This window comes from Porites lutea, chromosome 2 (assembly GCF_958299795.1).
Source record: "Porites lutea chromosome 2, jaPorLute2.1, whole genome shotgun sequence".
NCBI classification, from domain to species: Eukaryota; Metazoa; Cnidaria; class Anthozoa; order Scleractinia; family Poritidae; genus Porites; species Porites lutea.
In genome coordinates this window covers 31,859,149-31,883,268 of record NC_133202.1, presented here as the reverse complement: position 1 = coordinate 31,883,268, position 24,120 = coordinate 31,859,149, and the positions used below count along the sequence as shown (strand labels likewise).

The window sequence follows — 24,120 nt, the reverse complement described above, 5'->3', positions numbered from 1 at the left end:
ACTGAATCATTGGATTATGCAATTCCAGAGCTGTGATCGGACTAGTCATATGAGCCATTATACCATGCTCTCCAAATATGGTAACTGTACGCGTCTGCTCAAAATTAAAAACAACCTGAAAATCGGTTGTTTTTACAAATAAAGTCTGGAAGAATTCTCGAAATTTTGTGGGCGTTTTTGATAAAACAATTATTCCACTCGCGCTTGTTGGATATGAGATTTAAAAACATACTCGGCGCTACGCGCCTATTTGGCTATCCACCATCTCATATCCAACGCACACTCGTGAAATAATTGTTAAATAAACCAAGTTTAAATTCTTGCCAGCGGTAATATTGCTTTTGACGATAGCTGGTGGTCACTTTTCCATGGAACTTTTACGTGCAAAAGCACTGGGTTAGAGATATATAGGCGTTGTAATTTTTTTCAGATTTGGCGTAAAACTGTGGAATGAGATACCGTGTACCTTGCGAAATCTACCCAAGAAAATAAAATAGTTACAATTTTACAAAACGTTCGACTGGTTAAATAATTACTTTAATTAAGTATTTAAAGTTTCAGCTGATTTTTTTTCTCAACTTTTAAAGTTATAGTTTCTTTAACTGTGTCAGTATGTAATAACATTCAGTTGTTCTTATGTCCTAGATTTGCAATTGTAAACTCCGCGTCAGTGTAATTAGTTAAGTTTTAAAATTCTTGAAATAAAATTTTGTTGTTGCTATTGTTGTATTTTGGGGATTCACCGTGGAAATCTTTTCGATCAAGTCACAGTTGAAACTAATTTTTGTGTTTTCTTACCATGTAGGTATAACGAAGTCTGCTTTTATGACTGGGCAAAAGGAGGCTATGAACCGCTAGCCATTCATTTTATGCAAGTTATCTGGAAAAATACCAAAGAACTAGGCATTGGAAAGGCGAATACAATAAAGAACGGCAAACCTTACACATACATCGTTGCACGCTACAAACCAAGGATTGACGATGACGTTTTCAAAAACATTGCGAAGGGCAAGTTCAACCAGTTATACTGCAGAAATATTTTGCCATTTTCCCGTTCAGAATTAGCACAGCACAAGACCAACTCGTCGTTGCAAAAGGTGCAGGAGAGAAAATTTAATTATTTCGCAAATAAATCAGCAAAGTTTCAGCCACCACTGGATAGCTCTCGCAAACAGCTCTCAACCGACCCAATAAAAAATAATGTTAAATTACTTTCATGGTTTCGCCCAGTGCAACAACAATCAAAGCAGACCCTTTCAGATGAAGTTCAAAATAAAGACAAATACAACTTTCAACAAAACCCAGCACTGGGGCGCGTTTCAAAAAATTCAAATTTTTACACCAACAATCTGGCTAATTCTCCTCTCATGAGGGGTGCTCCTAGAATAACGTCGAGTAGATTTAGTGCTGAAAAGAACCGTGGAAGTTATAAGAGCAGTACGCAATACAATAATGTAAACTACAGGAATAGAAACCTAGCGAACATATTAGGAGCTGGACAACTTTATGAGCGTGGTCCGCAAGATGACAAACTGAGCTTTTTTGCCGGCAATTCTTTGGGTGCTGCCATCATCAATCGATCAAGGCAACCACAGGCTTCGTCCACTGTAAAGCAGGCGGAAATTTTAGGAAAGTTTGCTGAGAAAAGAAGACCTTATAACTGGGAATATGGACGAGATAGTGAGAGGTATCATTTGAATGAGATGGTTCCCTATCGACTTTTTCCAGCGACAAGTAGTGGAAAGACCGGAAATAATGACAATTATTACGAAGAATTTTTTTCTGACTATGACCCCAGGAAGAAGAATTACGTGCCAAAGCGTTCACAGTGGAATCTTATTTCAGGTTAAGAGAGTTTTTGCTGACAGCGGCATTATATGGAAGTTTTCAATGACTCCAATGGGGTTCAATCGCTGGACTGACACGAATGAAACATGTCCTTACCACAAACGTAAAAGACTTATCGTAGTTATGTTGTTTCTGTTTTGTTTGTTATTTATTTTGTGTATGTGTGTATTTTTTCAGTGCTTGTTTCTTTTATTTTTTCATTTATTTATTCGTTCATTTATTTATTTATTGCTGGCGGGCCTTATGCGAGCCCCAAAACTCTTCTCTACAATAGCGAGAAAAAGCCAAAACTTGTTGGATGTAAGATTAGAAGATGCGCAGTACCGTCGATTGGCTTTCTTATTATCCAGGGTATTCACTCTTGTGCGATGACAACACACGTAAAACGCACGTGGACGAGATCGAAAGATTTCGAGTAAATTTCCAGGATGCATGTAGACTATAAATACGTGAATAGCAGGACCTCGCGGAGCACTTCGGGGAAACGGCAACGAGTAGGAAGAAAGGGAAATAAGGCATTAGGGAAGAAAACTTATAAATGTTAAAAAAACTGTGACTTTATCTAAAGAAACAAAACAAAACTGCAATAACTAAAAAATAATAAACGAAAAGAAAGGAAGGGAAAAAGGAGAGAGACGTTTCCGCCCGGAATCGAACTAAAGACCTCCTACGCTCCGGGTAACATTGTTAGTTCTACGCGATGTGGGAACATACCACAAATAGTATGATAATAGTTTATTTAAAGCCTTTCCCTTAGAACTTCCGCCAACACACCCTATTTAAGCTGATCAATCCCCATTAAACACAAATTCAAAGTTATTTTCATGGCTCGTGTTTTTATGGTAAAATACGAAACTTAAGCCTACCAAGCCTATACGGTATACTAAACAAGTGAGTATGCCAGCAAAACATGTGTTTTCGCTCATATCTTAAGGCTAATGAGGAATGATCCAGATCGCTTCCATTTTTCTAATTTACCTGATAATTTGACCACGAGTCACATTTTTCCGTTGAGGCGAAATAAAGCCTTGGAACTATATGGATTCACAATGCGAAGCTTAGTAACTCCTGGCCAACCATCAACTGTAAAATTATTTGACTGTCGCGTTGGCAAGCGCCTGCAAAACGCAGGCTACTTTTGGGTCCAATGCGTCGATATCTTCTCACCGCCATTCACAAATCGGCAAAAACTATTGAAAGTAGAGCAGCCAAACACATACATATATCTTGTCTTCCTCGGGATTCATCATTTAATAGTTAGTGACCTTGGTGAAATTAATTCCATTGGCAAATAAAGAAAACTAAAAAAATGTATACAAATAATTAGTAAAAACTCAGGTCTCGTTTATCATCTACTTTACTCGAAGAGCTTTCCCCTTTTATACATCACAAATTCACGGAAATAACATACTTTTCTTTTATTTTAAAGACTTGCCCCTCCAGTCCTCAGGGGTCATTTTCATTTTCTTCACTTTTTATTTACAAACTTGTACTGGTGTTTCTTGTTCAAGGTCTGACGCCAGCACCTACTTAAAAATTGAAACTCCTAGTTATTTTTTTATTACGTTCTATGAGAATACCTATTGTAGTTAAGGCAATAAATGAGTTTCACAATTACTAAATAGAAATTGACTGTTTAAACTAACTTCGGATAATAGAAAGTTTTAGACGAATGGAAATCACTTTAATTGAAATTTTAGTATAAGCAGTAAAATGAAGGAAACTTCGGAATAAAATATTTCTCAAACTCCTCTTCGCGAAAAAAAAAATAATGTAACTTATGTCGCGTAGTTTAAGTGTAGGACCGTGTAGTTTTACAAATAAACTGCTCAGTGCTGATGAAATTTTAAAAAAAAATACTTTCTAGTCTCTGATTCTCATTTACTTTTCACTCAATGCCCTGTAATTCGCAGGGTAATTATGGCTATGCCTTCAAATGAGGGATGAGGGTCCTGGCGAGGACAGCGTTAGTAAGGGTACCTTATTTGTCATCAGACTGTCTACCTTAAAAACTGACAACGTAAAAAAACGCGTTGATAAACCCTCGTTGTTGTTGTTGTTGTTGTTGTTTTCATTCTATTTTATTAATAGCGGGGCTCCCGCGCGCGAAGCGCGCGTGGGACAGAGCCCCATACTCATGGAATATGGTCAACCTCTTTTCGCTTGGTTGTCACGTGACTGACCGAGCGTACGTACGTACGTACGAACGTACGCGTCTACAGATTGTACGGGTAGGGTAGGGGAGACTATCAAAAGGAAGGGAGGGGTGTCTCAGGCGTGTCTTGGCAAGTCCTCATCTTTTATATATGACATTCACAATATGGTCAATTGACAGCTGTCAAAACAGGATAGCCACTGACCAGTATCTCATGACCATATCGCGGGCTCATGTGTCAACTCATCGAGGTGCCGTGATTTATTTGGAATCTGTCCGCTGACCAGTTAATCGTTTTACTAGATCGCGAACAATGTTCAATCTCATACTTTTTAGCCAGTTTGGGATCGGAGCACAGAAAAACTGATACACATATTGGACATCAATGTTGTGATCAATTGACAGCTGTCAAAACAAGGTATCCGCTGACCAGTATGACTTAATAAAAAAAATAGCCTTTATTTAAAGAGGGTAGCACTTAATAGCCAAAAGCTAATAAACTTGTGGCCCTCATATATTTTACGTCTCCTAATGGAGACGGGACCGCCATTTTACGTGGTCATCCGAGCCACGCGAAGGTCCAGCCGCCTGCAGGGCAAAGGAAGTACCTTCATTTCTCAGTTATTTTTAAGACCCTGAGTACTGGTCCGGCCCCGGGAATCGAACCCGCGACCTCCCGCTCTGCAGTCAAGCGCTCTACCGACTGAGCTAATCCTGCCGCGGTCAACTTGAGCGAATCGCGGGCTCAGGTGTCGACCCATCGAGGTCAAGTAGCTTTTTGAAGTTATCCGCTGACAAGGTACGATCGCAGGCTCGAGTTACTTTTTTAAAAAAAAAATTATTTATGTGCCGCACAATGAAAATTTTGATTTCAAACTGACCTCGGACGCGAAAATTCAGTCAGCTGCTACAGGCAGGGAAGACAGTTGCTTTTGACTTTTCTCACCATGTTCACGCGTTGGTCACGTTCTACGTCCAATTTTTATACTCTGATTGGTCAAAATTTGACAGGTGAGTTCATGCGGAAAATTTAGGCAGCATCTTGAATCTTGTTTACTTTGACAGCTGAAACTGACAGAGTTTTGTGTCAACTTGTGATTTTTTTAACTGTCTTTTTCCACTGGATGTACAAAATGAAATTCAGCTGCTATCGGAAGTCTTCTGTTATTCATCGCTAGTTTATTTATTCGGTTTTTGGTTGAGAAATACGTCACTTGTCAAAGTTGGAAATCCGATTTCGGATGGCATCGTTTTCGTTTTCACCTTGCTTAATGCGTAAGAGGGTTTCAAAGGCTGAAGCGATACTGGCCTTACTTGATACCTTTGAGGAGCTGCATCTTGAGTGGTAAGCCTTAGTAATTATTGTATTTGATGTTTGTTTTTTATATATAATTTAATGAAGTCGATCGTAGTTTATGCGGCTATTTGGTTTATGCACGTTTGTAAGATTTAAAATAAGATAATGATCTGACCGAGTATCACGTTTGATTATAAGCTTATAGAACTTTAAAAAGCCTTTAGACTTTATCTCACCGCAAATAGAAAGGAGAAGTTCCAAAGAATATTTACATGTAGTTATAATTCTGGCTGTAAAAGAAAGCTTTGAGCGATTTTCTTGCCTCGAGTTCATCTTTGAAAAAAGCAAACACCGGGAAGCCGGCTTAAAACATAAACAAGGATTTTCAGAGACACTTTAATACTTGTCTTCGTGAATGAAAATTGAGTCTCTGTATATGTTTCACCGAATTATTTTCTTTTTATTGATTGTTAGCAGTTTCTTTTGGAATTTTAATCGCTCAAACAAACAACAGCAGAGAGATTTTAGCGTGTAGATGACAGGTTTTAAGCAGAGAGCAAAGAGAAGGTGAACGGCAGAGAGCAAGAGTCAACACGCGTAGAACAAGCGAAGACGATCGCCAAAGAGAGCGCGTTAGAAGTAGAAGAAGAAGAAGAAGACAACATTTTAGCGAAGAACGTCGGCAAGTAGAAAGAGTCAGAGCGAGAGGAAGGAGAGAAAATTATAGTGAAAAACGCCCGTAAGCAAAAAGGCAACGCGGAAGAGAAATACAAAGGCAAAGAGAACGGCAGCAACATAATGACATGATGACAGAAAGTGTTGTGTTAATGTCACTATGGCCCCGCGTTATTAACATTTTGATTTCGAACTGATCTCGGACGCGAAAATTCAGCCAGTCATTTCAAAATACAAGCAGGGAAGACAGAGGCTTTTCACTTTTCTCACCATAGTCACGCGTTGATCACGCTCTACGACCGTCCAATCTTTATGCTCTGATTGGTCAAAATTTGACAGGTGAGTTCATGCAGAAAATTTATACAGCATCTTGAACCTTGTTTACTTTGACAGCTGAAGCTGACAGAGTATTTTGTCAACTTGTGATGTTTTTTACTGTCTTTTCCCACTGGATGCTTAAAATGAAATACAGCTGCTATCAACAGTTTTCTTTGATTCATGGCTGGTTTGTTTATTGAATTTTTGGTTGGGAAATGCGCCGGTTGTCAAAGTTGGAAATCCGATTTCGGATGCATCGTTTTCGTTTTCCACCTTGCTGGATGCGGGGTTGAAAAGTCCCTCAAGCGATTCTGGCCTTACTTGATAGCTTTCAAGAGCTGCATCTCGAATGGTAAGCCTGAGTAATTATTGTATACAGTGTATGTTTGTTTTTTTATATCTAATTTCATGAAGTAGAGCGGAGTTTATGAGGCTAATTTATGCACGTTTGTATTAAGATCTGAGACAATGATCTGATCTAGTATATATTAGCTTACAGAGCTTTAAAAAGCCATTAGTCGATATTTTCTCTCCGCATATAGAATGAAAAAACGTTCCAAAGAGTATTAAGTTATAATTTTCGCTGTAGAAAGAAAGCTTTGAGCGATTTTCTTGCCTCGAGTTCATCTCTGAAAACAGTAAACACCAGGAAGCCGGCTAAAAGCTTTAGGCTTAAGCGTAAAGACTCAGGTATTTTAGAGACGCTTTAATACTTGTCTTCGTGAATGAAAATTGTTGTCTCTGTAAATGTTTCACCGAATTACATTATTCTTTTATTGACTGTTAGTAGTCTCTTGCAATTGCTTTGCTGTTTGTTTTCAGTCGTTCACAGACAACGCTTGCAGGAGTACTCAAAATGCCGCGCGTTTGCACATTGTTATAAAACCATTAAATAAAAAAAATAAACAATAAATTCTTTATTATGTTGAAGCGTAACTCTTTTAATGTTCACTGAAAATTTGGCGCTTGTCAAAAGTGACAACCGGCTGGCCGTATAGGTGATTTTGGAAATTTTTTGAACGGTTTTGCTAAAAGCCCACGCGTGCTTCGTACGGTTCTGAATATTGAATGAGTGCAATTTGTCTTGAAAAATTGTGAAATACTGCATTTTGTCTGAGGTCTGTATGGTAAAAACAGCGCCTCATATTACTGTTTCACCTCAGATGTGATGCATAAAAAGTATGAAATGTGGGTTTACACGCTCCCAGAGTTGTTGGCAAGATTTTTTTTAAGTAGACTTGTCGAACGCAAAAAATTCGGCCTGATTTGTTTTTTCCATGAATTCGTTTTCCAGGCCTAATCTACTGTGATCAAGCGCTAATATGGCTCTTAAATGTGATCGACGATGATTCCTATTTTTTGGGTGTATATATACCGGCTATCAATTCGATGAAAGATTTTTTTTCACCCTAAAATCACTTAGCCTTAGCTTTCCCTAAAAAGTCACATATGTGCCCTTAAGTTAACTGATTTGTGGATTACAAGTTTATTGTTTGATTTAAATCATAAATTTATTAATGGGAGCTTCGCTTTCAGCCCTGGCTAAATCTATATCTTCTACTGTGATCAAGAGCCAGTATGGCTCGTGATCGAAGATGATTACTATTTTTTGGGTGTACAAATAAGGCTATCAACTCGATGTAAGATTTAGTACACTCTTAGATGGACTAATGTTTGCAAATTATTTTTCTCTAAAATCATTTAGCCTTTCCCTCAAAAGTCACATGAATGTGCTCTAAAGTTAACTGATTTGTGGAATACAAGTTTATTGTTTGATTTAAATTACAAATTCGAGTTAATAGGAGCTTCGCTTTTAGCCCTGGCTAAATCTATATATTACTTTATAACAGTCGAACCTGTTAGCCCTGGACACTTCGCTACTTCCGACAGTCCTCTTGCTTCCAACGATAATGTCCCAAGCTTCGATGCATTCTCACCCCCAAATAACAGAACCCATTGGGTTTGTCTCCTGTGTGGTTTCCTTATTCAGGATGTGAATCGCTGATCCCGCCTTCCATTAGGTCCCTTTGATATTTTATTGCTTAAAAACGATACTAAAGAGCCCTTTTCATTGTTTCTTGTTTTAAGACGATCGTTCCTATTTTGCTGTTTAGAAAAAACATGACAAGTCTGTTTAAACTCATTAGATACTGTAACTCCTTTTGACTGTCCTTCCCTTTTCTAGGCATATTGGTTTTCAGCTACTCATGAATTGCAGTGATTTGTACGACCACTTAGTTTAACCAAAATTCCCGGATGGCCAAGGCTCTTGAACTTTGAAGTATTGGCAGTTGGGACAATAGCAATGAATGGCTGAGCCAACACGAGGCGATATTTTCTTCTCAAAACCTTAGTTACTTTATCTGTGAAACAATCGCTAATGGTGTATCAAAAGGGCAAAAGAAAAGAAAAATAAAATAAAAAGATTGCACTGGTCTTAAATAAGATTAAGGTTCTCTGACGATACTTGTTTTTGCTTCAAAGAGCTTTTTCATTATATTATCAGTGATTTGTTTTATTCTTCATCGGTCAATTGAGTTGTTCATAAATCGCGTCTTGGTCACGTGCTATCTGGACTCTGTCTTCAACAATACTAACAAAAATATTGATGAAAATAATATCAGACAATAGTAACGAAACTTACGAGTTATCTAAGACTTTCACTATCTTCAGAAAATCAGCCAGCTAGTAAGTTGTTTAGTTATGCTCTAGCAAATTCGCCAAGAACAAAAAGTGAAACTAAATACTTATTACGTTACAACCACCTTGATCACTAAGAAAGAGCACCAGCCTTAAATTCATTCACGCTTACAAGTAAAATGCGTGACTGCAATAGTTTTTGAAAAACAATTTATTTATTTTTATTTATTTTTATTAAGTGTATTCATAAAAGAAAAAGTTGCAAAAAGTAACAATTTTTTTATCATGCAATGTTTTCGTGTCTTCGTTAATTAGCTCATTAGCAATGAATGACTGCCACGCCTACTCTCTTTTACACAGTAGGACACCCTTTTTATGGGCGTTCCCGGGAGGCCACCAGCGTATTCGCCCATCAAAACTATTCCTTCTGAGGAATTTGCTGACATCTAACCATAACGTTCCAACGAAAGACAGAGGTTTGGTAAGAGAGACAGAATTCTGACGTAAGCTTTATAAGTACGATCCTGCTTTCCTCAGAAGTAGAAGTTTTTTTTTTTTGTATTGCTTTTTGAGTTATTTTATGTCTTTTTTTTCTGGTATGCCCGTGTTTCTGATTAAGTTAGGAAATCAAAATCAGATCAGGGTATGGTGTTGAAAAAATAGACTTCCCACAATAGTTATTTGTTTGGAAAAAAATGATCTAGTTGAATCCTGCTAACAAAATTGTAGCAATAAAACTCAGAGTAAAGGGTAGGTTTCAACCAAGCTTCTATTGCTTCTAGTTTGAGGGTACTTAAAAGGACGCAAACTGAAGACGAAGGAGCCTTTATTGGTTTTACATTTTTATGAAGTACTTTAGGTTAATTTTCTCGATAAATTAAAATTTTCTTCCCTGATAATGGGGAATATCATGGATTACTGACGGAGTTTTAGGATCCAGATCTCACTGTACAACTTCACGCCGATTTAAGTGTGTACCGCAAATTTTGGGTCATCAAGTATTCATATATTCAGGCTATTGTTCTTGCCATGGTCGATTACCTTCCGAAGAATCCACGAGCGGAATTCCTTTGATTTAGGTGCGATATGTCTCTTTTGTTTCGAATTTTGTTGTTTGATTGACTATTTAATCCTCATTGTTACCTGATGAGTATTTAATTCATCCATTAAAAAATACTCGGACTTGCCTGTTAAATTTGCTGCAGTCTGTGGGAACGCTTACAAGTCTTTTAAAGCGTGGCGGACAACTCTGGTTGCATAACATATTTTCAGTCACGCACCGTATTACAAAGGAAACAAGCCTGATAAATTTGGAGTTGATTAAAGCTTATAAATACCTGGTCTCCAATAGTATTTTTTTATTAAATACTCTCTTGCCTTGAAAATAATTTGGCGTTTAAAGAATTGCCGCGGAAGTTATTTATTAGAACGTTTCATTCATTTAGTAGTTCTGCGATCAAGAGCGAACAACTCTTTTTAAAAGCGCTGTGGCTATATGGCCGGTAACCGGTCAAGGTTTTCAAAATACTAAATGGCCGGCAGTTCTATATTCTCAGTAAATTTCACAAAATCGAAAGATTCCAGCTAATCTAAACTATCATATGTCAATTTAGAAAAGTCAAGCGATCCTGCGTCCTCAACAGTTGAGCGGTAACGTCGAGCAAGTTGCAAGCGGTAACTCTCTCTAATATCATGACAAGTAGTGAACAAAAATTGCGAAAAGCAAACAAAGAACTCAAGGACGAAGTAGCGGAGCTTAAAGTGAAGCTAGAAAAGGTTTTGAAAGAGTTAAGTGAACGAACTGAAGAATGCAATCTAAATGTCGGTAATGGCGTCGAAGTGTTGTCACCAGACAAAACCAAATCAGTGGAGTTTGTTTCGGACCAGTATGATGATTTATTTGCTTTCAAAGTAAGTGCCAGTAAAGAGCTTAAAGAAATTAGGGCAAGACTCGATAAGATATCTGAGACCTGCGACCGCATCCAGAAATCGCTAGATGCTTTTGAACTGTATAGCTACCAATTCAACATCAAGATAGTCGGAATGCCGATGGTTGCTGAACGTGAACACCCTGAGCAAACTGCAAATCTATGCCTACAGTTATTTTCAGCCTTGGGAGTAAAGGGAGTGTCGATCCAGGATATTGATACGGCCCACCGAGTGCCATCTACGAAGCCGTCAACTCGACCCAATGCAATCGTTTGTAAGTTTGTACGAAGGCTAGCTAAAGACCAAGTAATGGCGGCCAGGAAAAAAGTTGGTGGCCTCAAGGCCGAAGAACTTGGATTTGCAGCTGATATCAATGTCAAGTACCTTAATATCTATGATCACTTAACGCCACGGTTACAAGCTTTATATCATGAAGCAAAGAAAGTCAAAGAGGCTAAGAAGTACAAATTTTGTTGGGCGAAAAATGGCTTTATGTATCTTCGCAAGTCTGAAGAATCCACAATTTACAAATTTGCCGACCTTTCTGAGCTTAAAAAGAAATTTAGCACGGCCTCAGAAGCTGGACTGAACGATCACCTACAGAGCTAAGTACTCAAGTACTTTTTATATTCTGTCATTACGAAGTAATCAAGTTTGACTATTGAAATGCCTACAAAGACCAGTACTAAGCAACAACAGAAGTTAAATAAATCTCTGTTAAAAGAGTTACCGTACTTTAATTTCAGAGGTAACTTAGCCCTTGCCCATGGCCAATTCAATAATTCAGTTAATAGTGAGCTCCCGACTAAACGAGATCTAGATAATCTCCATAGTTTAGATGATCTGGATTTGTTTAATTTGAATATGGCCTTTGATACCAACCGAACTTATAACGATGCTTTAATGAGCCAATGTATTAGAAGCCGATATTTTTCTCCACACAGTCTTAAGCAGTTTACTAATAATCTTACGCAGGATCAAATTGAATCTAGTCTCTCAATTTTTCACAATAATATTAGAAGCCTTAATCGTAACCTCGAAAATCTAGTGACTCATTATTTACAAGAAATAGGTATTCACTTCAATATAATTGGTGTCACGGAAACTAAAATCACCAATTCTAATGAGAATACAGGCCTTTCAAACTTACCCGGTTACGTTTTTGAACACGTCCCAACACCTCTAGCATGTGGTGGTGTAGCCCTCTTTGTCGATAAAACACTTAGTTATTCAGTTTAGAAAAAACTTCCACCGAATCTTTTCAGGCATTGTGGGTAGAAATTTATTTTGTTAAGAAGAAAAACGTAATCTGTGGAGTCTTATACCGTCAACATAATTCTCCAGAGAGCTTTCTTAAATACTTGGAAGAGACTATCGACAAATTTACTTCGACAGGGAAGAACTTATGTCTCTTAGGTGATTTTAATTTATGTCTTCAAAAAATCGAAACCTGTAATTACAGTCGCGACTTCATACTGGCTCTTCAAAGTTGTTATCTCCTTCCAACTATTGACAAACCAACACATGTTCACAAAAATTCTGCAAGCTTAATCGATAACATTTTTGTGAACAATCCTGAGCAGGTGCTAATCAGCGGTAATCTCATTACTGATGTCAGCGATCATTTTTCGCAGTTTTGTATTTTGACATCAACAAGAGATAAGATTAAACGGAAGCAAATTAAAAAACGCGATCTTTCGCATTTCAATCCCGATAATCTTAACAGCGACCTTGCTACGATCGACTGGAGTTGCATCATTAAAACGCACGCAAATAATGTAGACGAGCTATTTTCAACTTTCTATAGAAATTTTAATAAAATTATAAATAAACATGCACCGATTAAAACCCTTTCTCGACGTAAGATTAAACAATTTTCTAAGCCTTGGATTACAAAAGGTATAAGAACGTCAATCCACTACGAGCCTCAGCGCTCCGGAAGTTAAAAAATTCGTACCGTCTGGTTGCTATGAAGTGACGTAATCATCGAGTTGAGTATCCATCACCGTAACACTTTTGCGGTCAACTACCGCAGCGCTCGTAAAGTACCTTAATTAAAACCGTGTTCAAAACCCTCTAGGAAGTCTGTTTATTTTTGAGTCGATTAATGCACTGCTGACTTTCACGAGGTCAACTTTTGCATAAATTATCAAACATTATGTTAAGCGGGAAATCTACCTATGGTTCGTGGGAGAAGCAACTTCGAAAGCGGCGCAAGACAAATGTTTCGAGAGTCGAGGATGTGCTCACAAACTATTCACTATGCGACGAAAGGAGAAATCACTGGCATGATAGCTGCATGTAATGGTAATTTTATCAATCCAGGTCGCGCCGTGTTCGCTCGAGAACACTGTGGCAACCTCATTTGGCGCGCTTCTCAATACTTCCAAAACATGTTGTAATCGGTAAGTAGACTTAAGCACTTAGTATCGCCAAGCCATTCGAACCAGTGTATACCCAATTATTTGTCTGAAGATTCTCGCAAACACATATACCAAGTAAATCTGGATGGAAGAAGAAATTGTCTCCCTAAACGCAGCCAGATTATATTTTGAAGGATGGCGGCACAATTCAACGCGTCTTCCAGGTCAGTCCTAATTTATAGTTCATAAGAGTATAAATTGCGATCTTCCTATTTTCGCTTAAGCTTTTTTGATAAAACTTCAGTAGAAACAAAACAACGCAGACATGACATTCTCCTGCATGAGACACAATCGGCTGAAGGAAATATCTGTTTACAAGTCGGGTAAATTATCCATTCTTGCGCACCGCAAAATCAGCTAAAATCAGTCGCTGGAAACCTGGCATATTATTAAGCCTGAGCGCTTCTAAGAATAACACGTTTAGAACTACGACGCGTAGAAAAAAAGAAGGCAGTTGTTCTATATCCTTTATGGTTCATCCAGGTAGAAGTCCTGGCATATTATTATGCCTGAGCGCTTCTAGGATATATAACACGTTTAGCATTTCGACCCGTAGCCGTAAAAAGGAAAGATAGGCAGTTGTTTTATATCCTTTCTGGTTCATCCAGGTAGAAGTCCTGGCATATTATTATGCCTGAGCGCTTCTAGGATATATAACACGTTTAGCATTTCGACCCGTAGCCGTGAAAAAAAAAAAAAAAATAGGCAGTTGTTCTATATCCTTTCTGGTTCATCCAGGTAGAAGTCCTGGCATATTATTATGCCTGAGCGCTTCTAGGATATATAACACGTTTAGCATTTCGACCCGTAGCCGTAAAAAAAAAATTTAGGCAGTTGTTCTATATCCTTTCTGGTTCATCCAGGTAGAATTCCTGGCATGTTATTATTATGCCTGAGCGCTTCTAGGATATATAACACGTTCAGCATTTCCACCCGTAGCCGTAAAAAGGAAAGATAGGCAGTTGTTTTATATCCTTTCTGGTTCATCCAGGTAGAAGTCCTGGAATGATATTATTATGCCTGAGCGCTTCTAGGATATATAGCACGTTTAGTATTTCAACCCGTAGCCGTAAAAAACAATTAGGCAGTTGTTCTATATCCTTTCTGGTTCATCCAGGTAGAAGTCCTGGCATATTTTTATGCCTGAGCGCTTCTAGGATATATAACACGTTTAGCATTTCGACCCGTAGCCGTAAAAAGGAAAAATAGGCAGTTGTTTTATATCCTTTCTGGTTCATCCAGGTAGAAGTCCTGGCATATTATTATGCCTGAGCGCTTCTAGGATATATAACACGTTTAGCATTTCGACCCGTAGCCGTAAAAAAAAAACAAAATAGGCAGTTGTTCTATATCCTTTCTGGTTCATCCAGGTAGAAGTCCTGGCATGTTATTATTATGCCTGAGCGCTTCTAGGATATATAACACGTTTAGCATTTCCACCCGTAGCCGTAAAAAAAAAAAATAGGCAGTTGTTCTATATCCTTTCTGGTTCATCCAGGTAGAAGTCCTGGCATGATATTATTATGCCTGAGCGCTCCTAGGATATATAACACGTTTAGCATTTCAACCCGTAGCCGTAAAAAAAAAATTTAGGCAGTTGTTCTATATCCTTTCTGGTTCATCCAGGTAGAAGTCCTGGCATGTTATTATTATGCCTGAGCGCTTCTAGGATATATAACACGTTTAGTATTTCAACCCGTAGCCGTAAAAAACAATTAGGTAGTTGTTCTATATCCTTTCTGGTTCATCCAGGTAGAAGTCCTGGCATATTATTATGCCTGAGCGCTTTTGGAATATATAGTAACAGTTTGACCCGTAGAAAAAACAAACTCAGCCGTTCATTTCGTAGGAGATATTTAAGCGTTTTTGTCTGTGTTAGCAATGTGATCGACTTTATACGCAGATCTTAATAATACGTTTTTTTCTTTGGCGGCACTGAATAATTTTAGCCGAAACGTGAGCCGTACATTTGTTGGATGCCGCGCTTTTAATTAAATTTCTCGCCCTAGAATGATGACATGATGGCGCGAAAATTGACGCCTCTATCGTATTAGATGCGAAATATGATCAGAGATAAATGGAATAGTGAATGTTACAAGCTTCTGAGTATCCAGCTGAGATAGGGGACTTTTAGTCCCCTATCTCAGCTTGATAAACAAAATTTTTTTGGTTGCTAAGACGGTGCGGCTCGTTATGAAGAAAAAAACAGACTGTACCAAATTGGCGATCAGGAAAAGTATAAATATTATCGAAATAAAATTGGCAGTCTTATAAGTCTGAGTAAGAAACACTATTACTGCACCTTTTTTAATAATAATTTAAGTAATATGAAAAAAACATGGCAAGGCATAAATGAATTATTAAATCGCTGCAAAAGAAAGTGTAAATCTGTTAGTAAATTAAAAGACCCAGATAGCAACAATAACCTTACTAATGATTCCTCGCGTATACCTAATATCTTAAATAAACATTTTTCAAATGTTGGCAACATCTTAGCAAGCAAACTACCACCGGCAGAACGTCCCTTCATAGACTACCTAAGAAACTCCAGTTCGCCAGAAGTTTCGTTTTTCTTCAGACCTGTAACTCTATCCGAAATTCAATTTCAAATTTTATCTATACCAAACAGCAAATCGCATGGCTTATACTCCTGTCCTACTCAACTTCTTAAATACTCAAGCGAAGTCATATCTCCAGTTCTTTCAGATATTCTCAATACATCTGTCTCTCTTGGGGCTTACCCCCAAAACCTTAAAATATCTAAAATTATACCTATCTTCAAAGCTGACGACGAGACCGACACTTCTAATTATAGGCCAATTTCATTATTATCAAATTTCAATAGAATCTTCGAAAAAATTATGTACGGCAGAATGAGAGACTTTATTGAAAAGCACAGCCTATTATATTCGTCTCAATATGGTTTTCGTCAAGCTCACTCAACCCAACATGCTATCCTTGATATGGTAGAAACTATACAAACCAATATGGACAAAAAACTGTTTTCATGTAGTGTTTTTATTGACTTAAAAAAAGCCTTTGACACTGTGAATCATACTATTTTACTTGATAAACTAAATTATTATGGCTTCCGTGGAATTGTCAATCAATGGTTTTCCTCTTATTTATCAAATCGCACACAAAGCACTGAAATCGGCTCTCATATATCTAGTAAACTAAATATCAATTGCGGCGTACCCCAAGGTTCTGTCCTAGGCCACTTCTCTTCTTGCTTTATATAAATGACATCCAATATTGTTCGACCAAACTCCAATTTTTCCTTTTTGGTGATGACACTAATGCTCTTTATGCTCATAAAGATTTAAAGACACTGGAACTAACAGTAAATGCAGAATTACACAACTTGTATAACTGGCTGACTTCAAACAAACTTTCCCTGAATATTAAAAAGTCAAATTATGTAATTTTTCGTCCATACCAAAAAAAACTCAACTATAATCCCCAGGTCAATATTTTTGACAATGAAAGCAATAAAAAGGTTACCCTTGAACGCAAAAACTTTATTAAATATCTTGGACTGTTAATTGATGAAAATCTATCTTGGAAGACCCATATTCACTCGGTTGCAAATAAAATAAGTAAAACAATTGGGCTAATTGCGAGATTAAGACATATTGTTCCCACTTGCACCCTCTTAAATATTTATCAGTCACTTATTACACCTTATCTAACTTATGGTCTTATCTCTTGGGGCAACGCGTGTAAAACTTTCCTTGACCAAATTCATAAATAAATAACTACTAACTAAATAAAAACACTGCTCCGGTTAATATTTCGAAACTCTTCTCTCGAATTTCTAGCGTTCATACTTACAACACACGTGCCTCAACCTCTGAACATTTTTATACTAAAGAATCTCGACTCAATGTCAAACGAAATGCTTTTTCGCGTGTTGGGGTCAAAATTTGGAATGGGATACCTCAAATTCTTAAAGAAAGACCGAAAAAAGCTTTTAAAAGATCACTAAAAGAAATGCTACTCGATTTCCTTGAACCTGAAGACTCCTATATTGATGTGGATACGATCATCGTGAAAATGACAAAGTAATTCTCTTGTCCTTTATTTTTATTTTATTTTATTTTTAAAATTTCACTTTAATTATTGTCCTTGCATTTAAGTAGAACGTATCTATTTAATGTAAAATGTATATACTTATATAACGCCTAATTTCTTTGTAGTTGTCTAGTTTGTTGTAAATTATGTAGCCTGGCCTGCCTCGAATAGCCTCGCTAACTGCAGGCCAGTCCCAATGTATCTTTTGCTATATTTTCAAATTTAAATAAAGTTGAAGTTGAAGTACTGCTACACAGCCATTTTTAGAGTCGTCACGCAATGCTCCTCCCCACTAACGGCTGCTGAAAACCGAACTACATTCCTTTCCCGTGATTAGCCAATTATAATTCAGCTCCCATTTTCTGGAAGGTGTTCGCGCCACGTTTGCGGTACTGTGACTCCTCCAATCACAGCTTTGATTTTATCGGTGCCCCATGTGTGAATGACAGAATAATCAAAATCGTCGCGTGAAAACAAGCAATTAACTACAGTAGTGTTGTCGTAGTCGAGTCCTATTCAAGATTTAGGAGATAAGCAGCAGCAAGCAAGTCTAGCAAATTGCGATGCACAACATGGATGTGCTCATAAAGTTGCCAGGTATAGTTTCGGGAAATCGCTCACCGATAATTTATAAGATTGCTTTTTGAATCAGTACCTTTGAGAGTTTAGTCTTCACAGGAACACACTGAGCACATCCGGTACATTAAATTCTTCATTACATATCAGTACATTACGCACGTTAAATGAAGAACCAACCGATCCTGGTAAAAGTCTTCTAGGCCTATCAAACCGTTTTTTCACTTGGAACTTTCTTGTCCGCTTAAAACAAACTTTTTTGCAAATTAACCTTTTCGTTGCTTGAAAACAGAGAGCCCGTCTAAATTCAGCGACGATTGATTGATTTGTCGAAAACCGAGAAGCGTCCTCGCTTCCTAGCGCCCTGCGGCTCACGTACTGTCAAATTTCTTATACATGATTGGCTTGTTCCATAGACCGCAAACACAAAGGGAAAGGAATGTAGTTCGGTTTTCAGCAGCCGTTTGTGGGGAGGAGCATTGCGTGACGACACTAAAAACGGCTGTGTAGCAGACTAAAGTTGAAGTTGCTTTACAGATCTTTGGTCTAGTGTTTGGTTTGCGCTGGGCTCAGAGGAGTAAATCATGTTTTGTGACACTTAGAAATTTTTTCAGCTCGACTGCCGGTCAAGGTTTTCAAAACACTAAATGGCCGACAGTTCTATATTCTTAGTAAATTTCACAAAATCGAAAGATTCCAGCTAATGTAAACCATCATACGTCGATTTGGAAAAGTCAAACGATCCTGAAATGCTTTTCAGATCTCAAGTCTAATGTTTGGTTTACGCTGAACCATGTTTTGTGACACTTTTCAGCTCGACTGCCGGTCAAGGTTTTCAAAACACTAAATGGCCGGCAGTTCTATATTCTCAGTAAATTTCACAAAATGGAAAGATTCCCGCCGGTTTTACGCAAAGGCCGCATGAAAGGTCAAGATGGCATGACGTCAAACGTCGCCTGTCACGCCACGCTTTGGACAGAAAACAGTAACGAACATCCAAAGACTCGCGACCAACAAAAATATGATATAGAAATCCCACAAAACCGGCTGGTTTGATCAGGATCACGACATGTTATAGTTTAGATTAGGAAGAATCTTTCGATGTTGTGAAATTTACTGAGAATAACGGACTGCCGGCCATTTAGTGTTTTGAAAACCTTGACCGGCAGTCGAGCTGAAAAGTGTCACAAAACATGGTTCAGCGTAAACCAAACATTAGACTTGACATCTGTAAAGCATTTCAGGATCGCTTGACTTTTCTAAATCGACGTATGATAGTTCACCGATTTGCATGACAACTTGATTCGCGGAGTAGTCGAGTGAGACGGGAAATATCTAAAATCAAAACAAGAGCTGTAATCGACAGATCAAAACTTGCGGAGTTCATAATTCCTCGAAATAATTTTGTAGAAACGCTTGTATAGTTTCATTGCTCTGGAGAAATGAATAACTGTTATGATTGAATGAATGGATAACTCTCGGCCGGATTTTATGAAGCGATAGCCGAGAAAAAAAGCTTCAGCCGATGGCTTTGTACTTCGAAACCTCGGCAAGAAAAAAAATCCAATCTCGGTCCACAGTGGTCGAAATTTCTCGTTCAAGATCTCTTTTTGAAGCTCTCAAAATTCTCCTTTCGGAAAAATAGTGTCCACGTCGAAGAAGGTTTGCGAAAGACTTAAATCCATAAACCTCTACCGCAATATGTGCGATAATTCTCTTCAGTTTTATTGACACACTTAGAACAAAAGGATACCTTTAAAACTTCGCGGCCCTGGACAGCTTAATTAAGCCATTGTTCAATTCCTTTGAATTCGCTTCTGAGTCTTCCGCCATAAAATCTCACCTTCTTTGAACCGAGTCAAAACGAGCACTCCCGAAGGGAAAGTCCGGAGGAATAAATTTAGCCTTCAGGGTACAAAATCCAGCGGTTATGCCCATTTCTGAAATACACACTTAAATCGGCGTGAAGTTGTAATGGGGCGCACGCCGTGATACGTACACCAGAAATCATATCTGGAGGCGCCGAACAAATTTAATGCGTACGATAATTTATTTTCATTGTTGACAATGAGTACTTTAAAGTGCTATGAGCTGTAAGCAACGACTTTTTTTTTTTTGGAAATATATAACGCCAGTTTTGTTTAATGGGCCCCTGTTTTAAGAGTTATTCATCTTATAAATCTGACCTGCCAGAAACGATACGTGATCGAGCTAAAATGAATTTGGCCGGTCATCGTGTCCGGAGATTCTCCGGTAATTATTTCGAGCCCTGATATACAACTACCAGAATCCTTCAGTTTGTTGTTTTCATGTGTAAATCAGGGTTGTTATCCTAAGATGGAATGATAAATTTCAAGGAGAAGAAGGAACGAAATGAATTCTGTCGTCCCATGTGAAAGAATACAAGACAGTCTTGGATCCTGGATTCCACGCTGTGGATTCCGGACTCCAGGTACCGGATTTCAATATCTGTCAGTAGAACTTGGATTCTGGATTGCAATGATTAGTGGGATTCCGGATTCCTTGAGCTAGATTCCGGATTCCAAAACTCAGGATGCCGGATTCCATAAGCAAAATCACATCCAGGATTCCAGATTCCGGATTCTCTTACATGGTGCGAATTCTGGTAAATGTAGCTAACTCACATCATTGGGAAATTCATGGCGAATTTATGGTAAGCTCCTTGTAATTAACGGCTCAATCAGGTTCATAAATTCCAAAAAAATGTATTGATTATCGAGTAAGACACCTTTTCAGGCTCGTGAGATCGCTTTTGTTGTTGTTGTTGTTTTTTTTTTTGTTTTTTGTTTTTTCTGAGGAGGGGGCTGAAAGTTTCATGTATATACATTGTAGGACTGCATGCGTCACTGTCACAGTTTATCTGAAGTCTTGCAGACATTAACTTTTAAGTGAACTTTTTGTACCGAGAATACGATAAGAAATTAAGCTTTTTATTGAGTTCAAAACAAGATACAGAAAAAAATAGGCTAAACAAAGCGATTTTCCACAACAGAACAGGAGTCGAAGAGTCATATTAAATGCACCATAAATCCTTGCCACTACAATGATTACAGCCATGGAACAAAATATGCGAACTGCTTAAATTTGGTGAAGCCAGTCAAGATAGTTTTATGGGAACCAGTCTTTACCAGTGGCGGACACTAAACCAGTGTAATGGAGCAGGATAATGATCCTCTAGATAACCAGGCTTGCAAGTTCTAATTGGTTTTTCTTTCTCTCTCTCTTTCTTTCTTTCTTTTTCTTTTTTTTTTTTTTTAGCTTTCAGACGGGGGCTGAAATTTTCATGTATATACATCGTAGGACTGGATGTACCATTGCTTTAGCCTGAAATCTTGCAGACATATTTACTTTTAAGTGAACTTTTTGTACTAAGAATTCGACAAAGAAGCTTTTTTATTGAGTCCAAGACAGAATAAAGAAAAAATAAACTAAGCAAAAACAAACAAACTGAACAGGAATCGACGAGTTCTATTACACCCATCGAAATCCTTGCCACCACAATGATCACAGCCACGGAATGAAATATGTGAACTGCTTATATCTGGCGAAGCACATCAATAGAGTTTTATGGGAACCAGTCTGTACCAGTGGCCGACACTGAACGAGGGTAATGGAGCAGGATAGTGGTTCTCTAGATAACCAGGCTTGCAAGTTCTGTTTAGCTTTCCTAAATTACAAGTGCTATAAAAAAGTTGGTATCCATTCCGTAATCTTTTTAAAATAATGCTTTTCACGACAAATGAAATTTCTAAAATGTTATCATGTGTTAAGACCAGCCGAAATTCTGTTCCTCATGTTTATGGTACCTGTTATGAGGAGGGGCCAGGCAAAATAGGGTTGGTGCTAGACTGTCTTGGAAACTTTCAAGAAATTCACAACCACATCACAAAGCTATTTAGTCATTTAGCCGTCATTGAAGGCCCAGCAGTGAACTAGTCGGGAGGAGGTAACTGAGTAAGTTGACGTTTTCTTTTAAGAACAAAGATACTTAATAATTTCCTGGACTTAAGTCGCTTGATTGTTAGAATATATCAGAAATGTTAATGACTGGTATTCATTCGTTGTTCACCTGGTGGATAGCTTCTGCAACACACAAAAATCGTAGTTTTTATGCTAGATACTTTTACGTCATCTGAGACATTAATCGTCTTAAGACGACTTTAACGTCTAGTGTGAAAACGGTAAATGAGACAGACGCATTTAACGTCAGCGACATTAACGTTTTCTGTTAAGTGCGTCGTTGATACGCATTTAACAGACGACGTCAATGTCGTCCGACGCACTTAACAGGACTTTATCGTCTCAGACGTTAAATGCTTCTAGTATAAATATGGGAGGCCGTAACCTGGAAGGGACATGATGCTCAATTCGTCAAGAGACGACTGGGAAGAGAAAACGAAAACGAAAACTTTGTTTTATTTTTCAATGTTATCGTCTACTTTTTACACCAGTCCACTTAAAAGGTCTGGCAGACGTCCTCTAGTACGTGTACGATTTTTTGAATGTTTATTTTATTTTATTTTTATTATTTATATATTTTTAGGTAGTTGAAGCTTTGAAGATGTTTTTCTTGTGGATAGTAGTATTCATCAGCCTTGGCCTTGCAGAAGGAGGTGAGAAGTCTAAACTTGTCCGGGAATTTTTTGAAAACTAAAAAATGTGGTTCTGATTAATAGCAAAGCGTCCGCGCTCGCTTCGCGCGCGCAGCGGAGCCCAGTAGCTAAAAGATTGAAAATGGAAACCTATCACTGCGTGAAAATTTGGTTATGACCTCAGCGTACGCCAGCCCGTCCACCCATACACTCTCTAGGGTTAGGGGTAAAATACTCAGTAGGGCAGGGAAGGGAGTCCCAGACGTTGACGTTGCGTTTCGTTTTGCCGCAAAATTAACCCTTTTAGGGGCAACTAACGGAATTACTCAAATAAAAATCGAGACTGAAGTATTTTGTGCACGACTTACGACAAAATTTTCAGAAAGAAATTTCTAAGGCTTTGCTTTTTGCTTGGTCACGCTTTTGGTCGCACTTCAGGAACAACCTAATCCCCCTTTCCCCCGCTGGTCAAATTTGACAGGTGAGTTCATGCATAAAAACTTAAGCAGCATCAAGAAAGTTGTTTGCCGACAACTGATTCAGAAGTCTTTTTCTTTTTTAATTCCATTTATGCTTAATAATTATCGTTTTCTCTTACAGCCGCCACAAAATGAAACACAACAGCAGTCACGTTTTTTTTTTCTGTTTTTCAAAACTGTCATTGTTTATTTGGCTTTTCCTTGAGGAAAGAATCGCAAAGGGGATTCATCGATGGCTGTTTATTACAGTTTGGCTCTTACGGCGGATTGAAAACAAACCAACGCTAAAACAGAGGTTTTCGGAAACGTTTCAGTCACTCTATTCCCTGTCTTGAATACTGAAAATGTTGTTGTTGTACATGTTTCATTGAAGTTTTTTGTATGTTTTGATTGTCAGTCTTCATTTTGCAAGGTGTAGTGCAGCATTTTTTCCTTTCGCGGACTGTGTCAGAATGACGCCTGAGTGAAATGTTTTAAAATGGTTTAAACATGGCGTTTGATTTGCGCCTGTGTTTGCTCGTTAACTCACATTGTTCATTTCTGTCGAAAATAAAAAACATTGCGATAAGAGATTTGTCGATTATTTACCGACAGACTCGTAACTTTGCCAAAAAGACTTCGCCTTTTTGGAAAACGTTATATTTTGTTGATACATTTATAATTTGTAGTTTAAGTATTGCGCACATTTAGCCATATAAATACACACCATGCTAAGGGCAGTTTGCAAAATTATGGTTACTCATTGCTAAAATGTTAAATTAAGCTGATAAACCTTCCTGGGTGTTTTCGCCAGAAGAAACAAAAAGAATAACTTATGAGGTGGTGAACAAGAGTCAACAAAAATTTGAAATTATATCAGCTGCGAAGGTTGAAAAACCCCATTGCATAAATCTACTGAATCAGATCACGATCAGTGATGCGTAACACGTGAGACCAAAGCAATGCATTTGCGCTAATGATTTCGTCGAATTAAAAATAATCCTCCTCTTTTAAAAAGAGTCAAAATTTAGTAGGCACCCCTCTCTGGCAAACACCCTTGAATCGCTAGGTTTTGAACTGCTACGCTAGCACGTACAGTCATGGAATGTAAATA

The 24,120-nt window shown here is 38.0% G+C and overlaps 1 protein-coding gene across 1 annotated transcript; it reads left to right on the top strand.

Moving 5' to 3' along the window:
- Positions 1–10,625: 10,625 nt before the first annotated feature.
- LOC140926054 (uncharacterized) lies at positions 10,626–11,471 on the top strand. Its single transcript, XM_073375854.1, has one exon. It carries the CDS (start codon positions 10,626–10,628, stop codon positions 11,469–11,471), a length of 846 nt encoding a protein of 281 aa, XP_073231955.1.
- Positions 11,472–24,120: the final 12,649 nt, after the last annotated feature.

What these genes read in the sequence shown, in the direction of transcription:
- LOC140926054 (XM_073375854.1), top strand. Translation starts at nt 10,626, where the DNA reads ATGACAAGTAGTGAACAAAAATTGCGAAAAGCAAACAAAGAACTCAAG.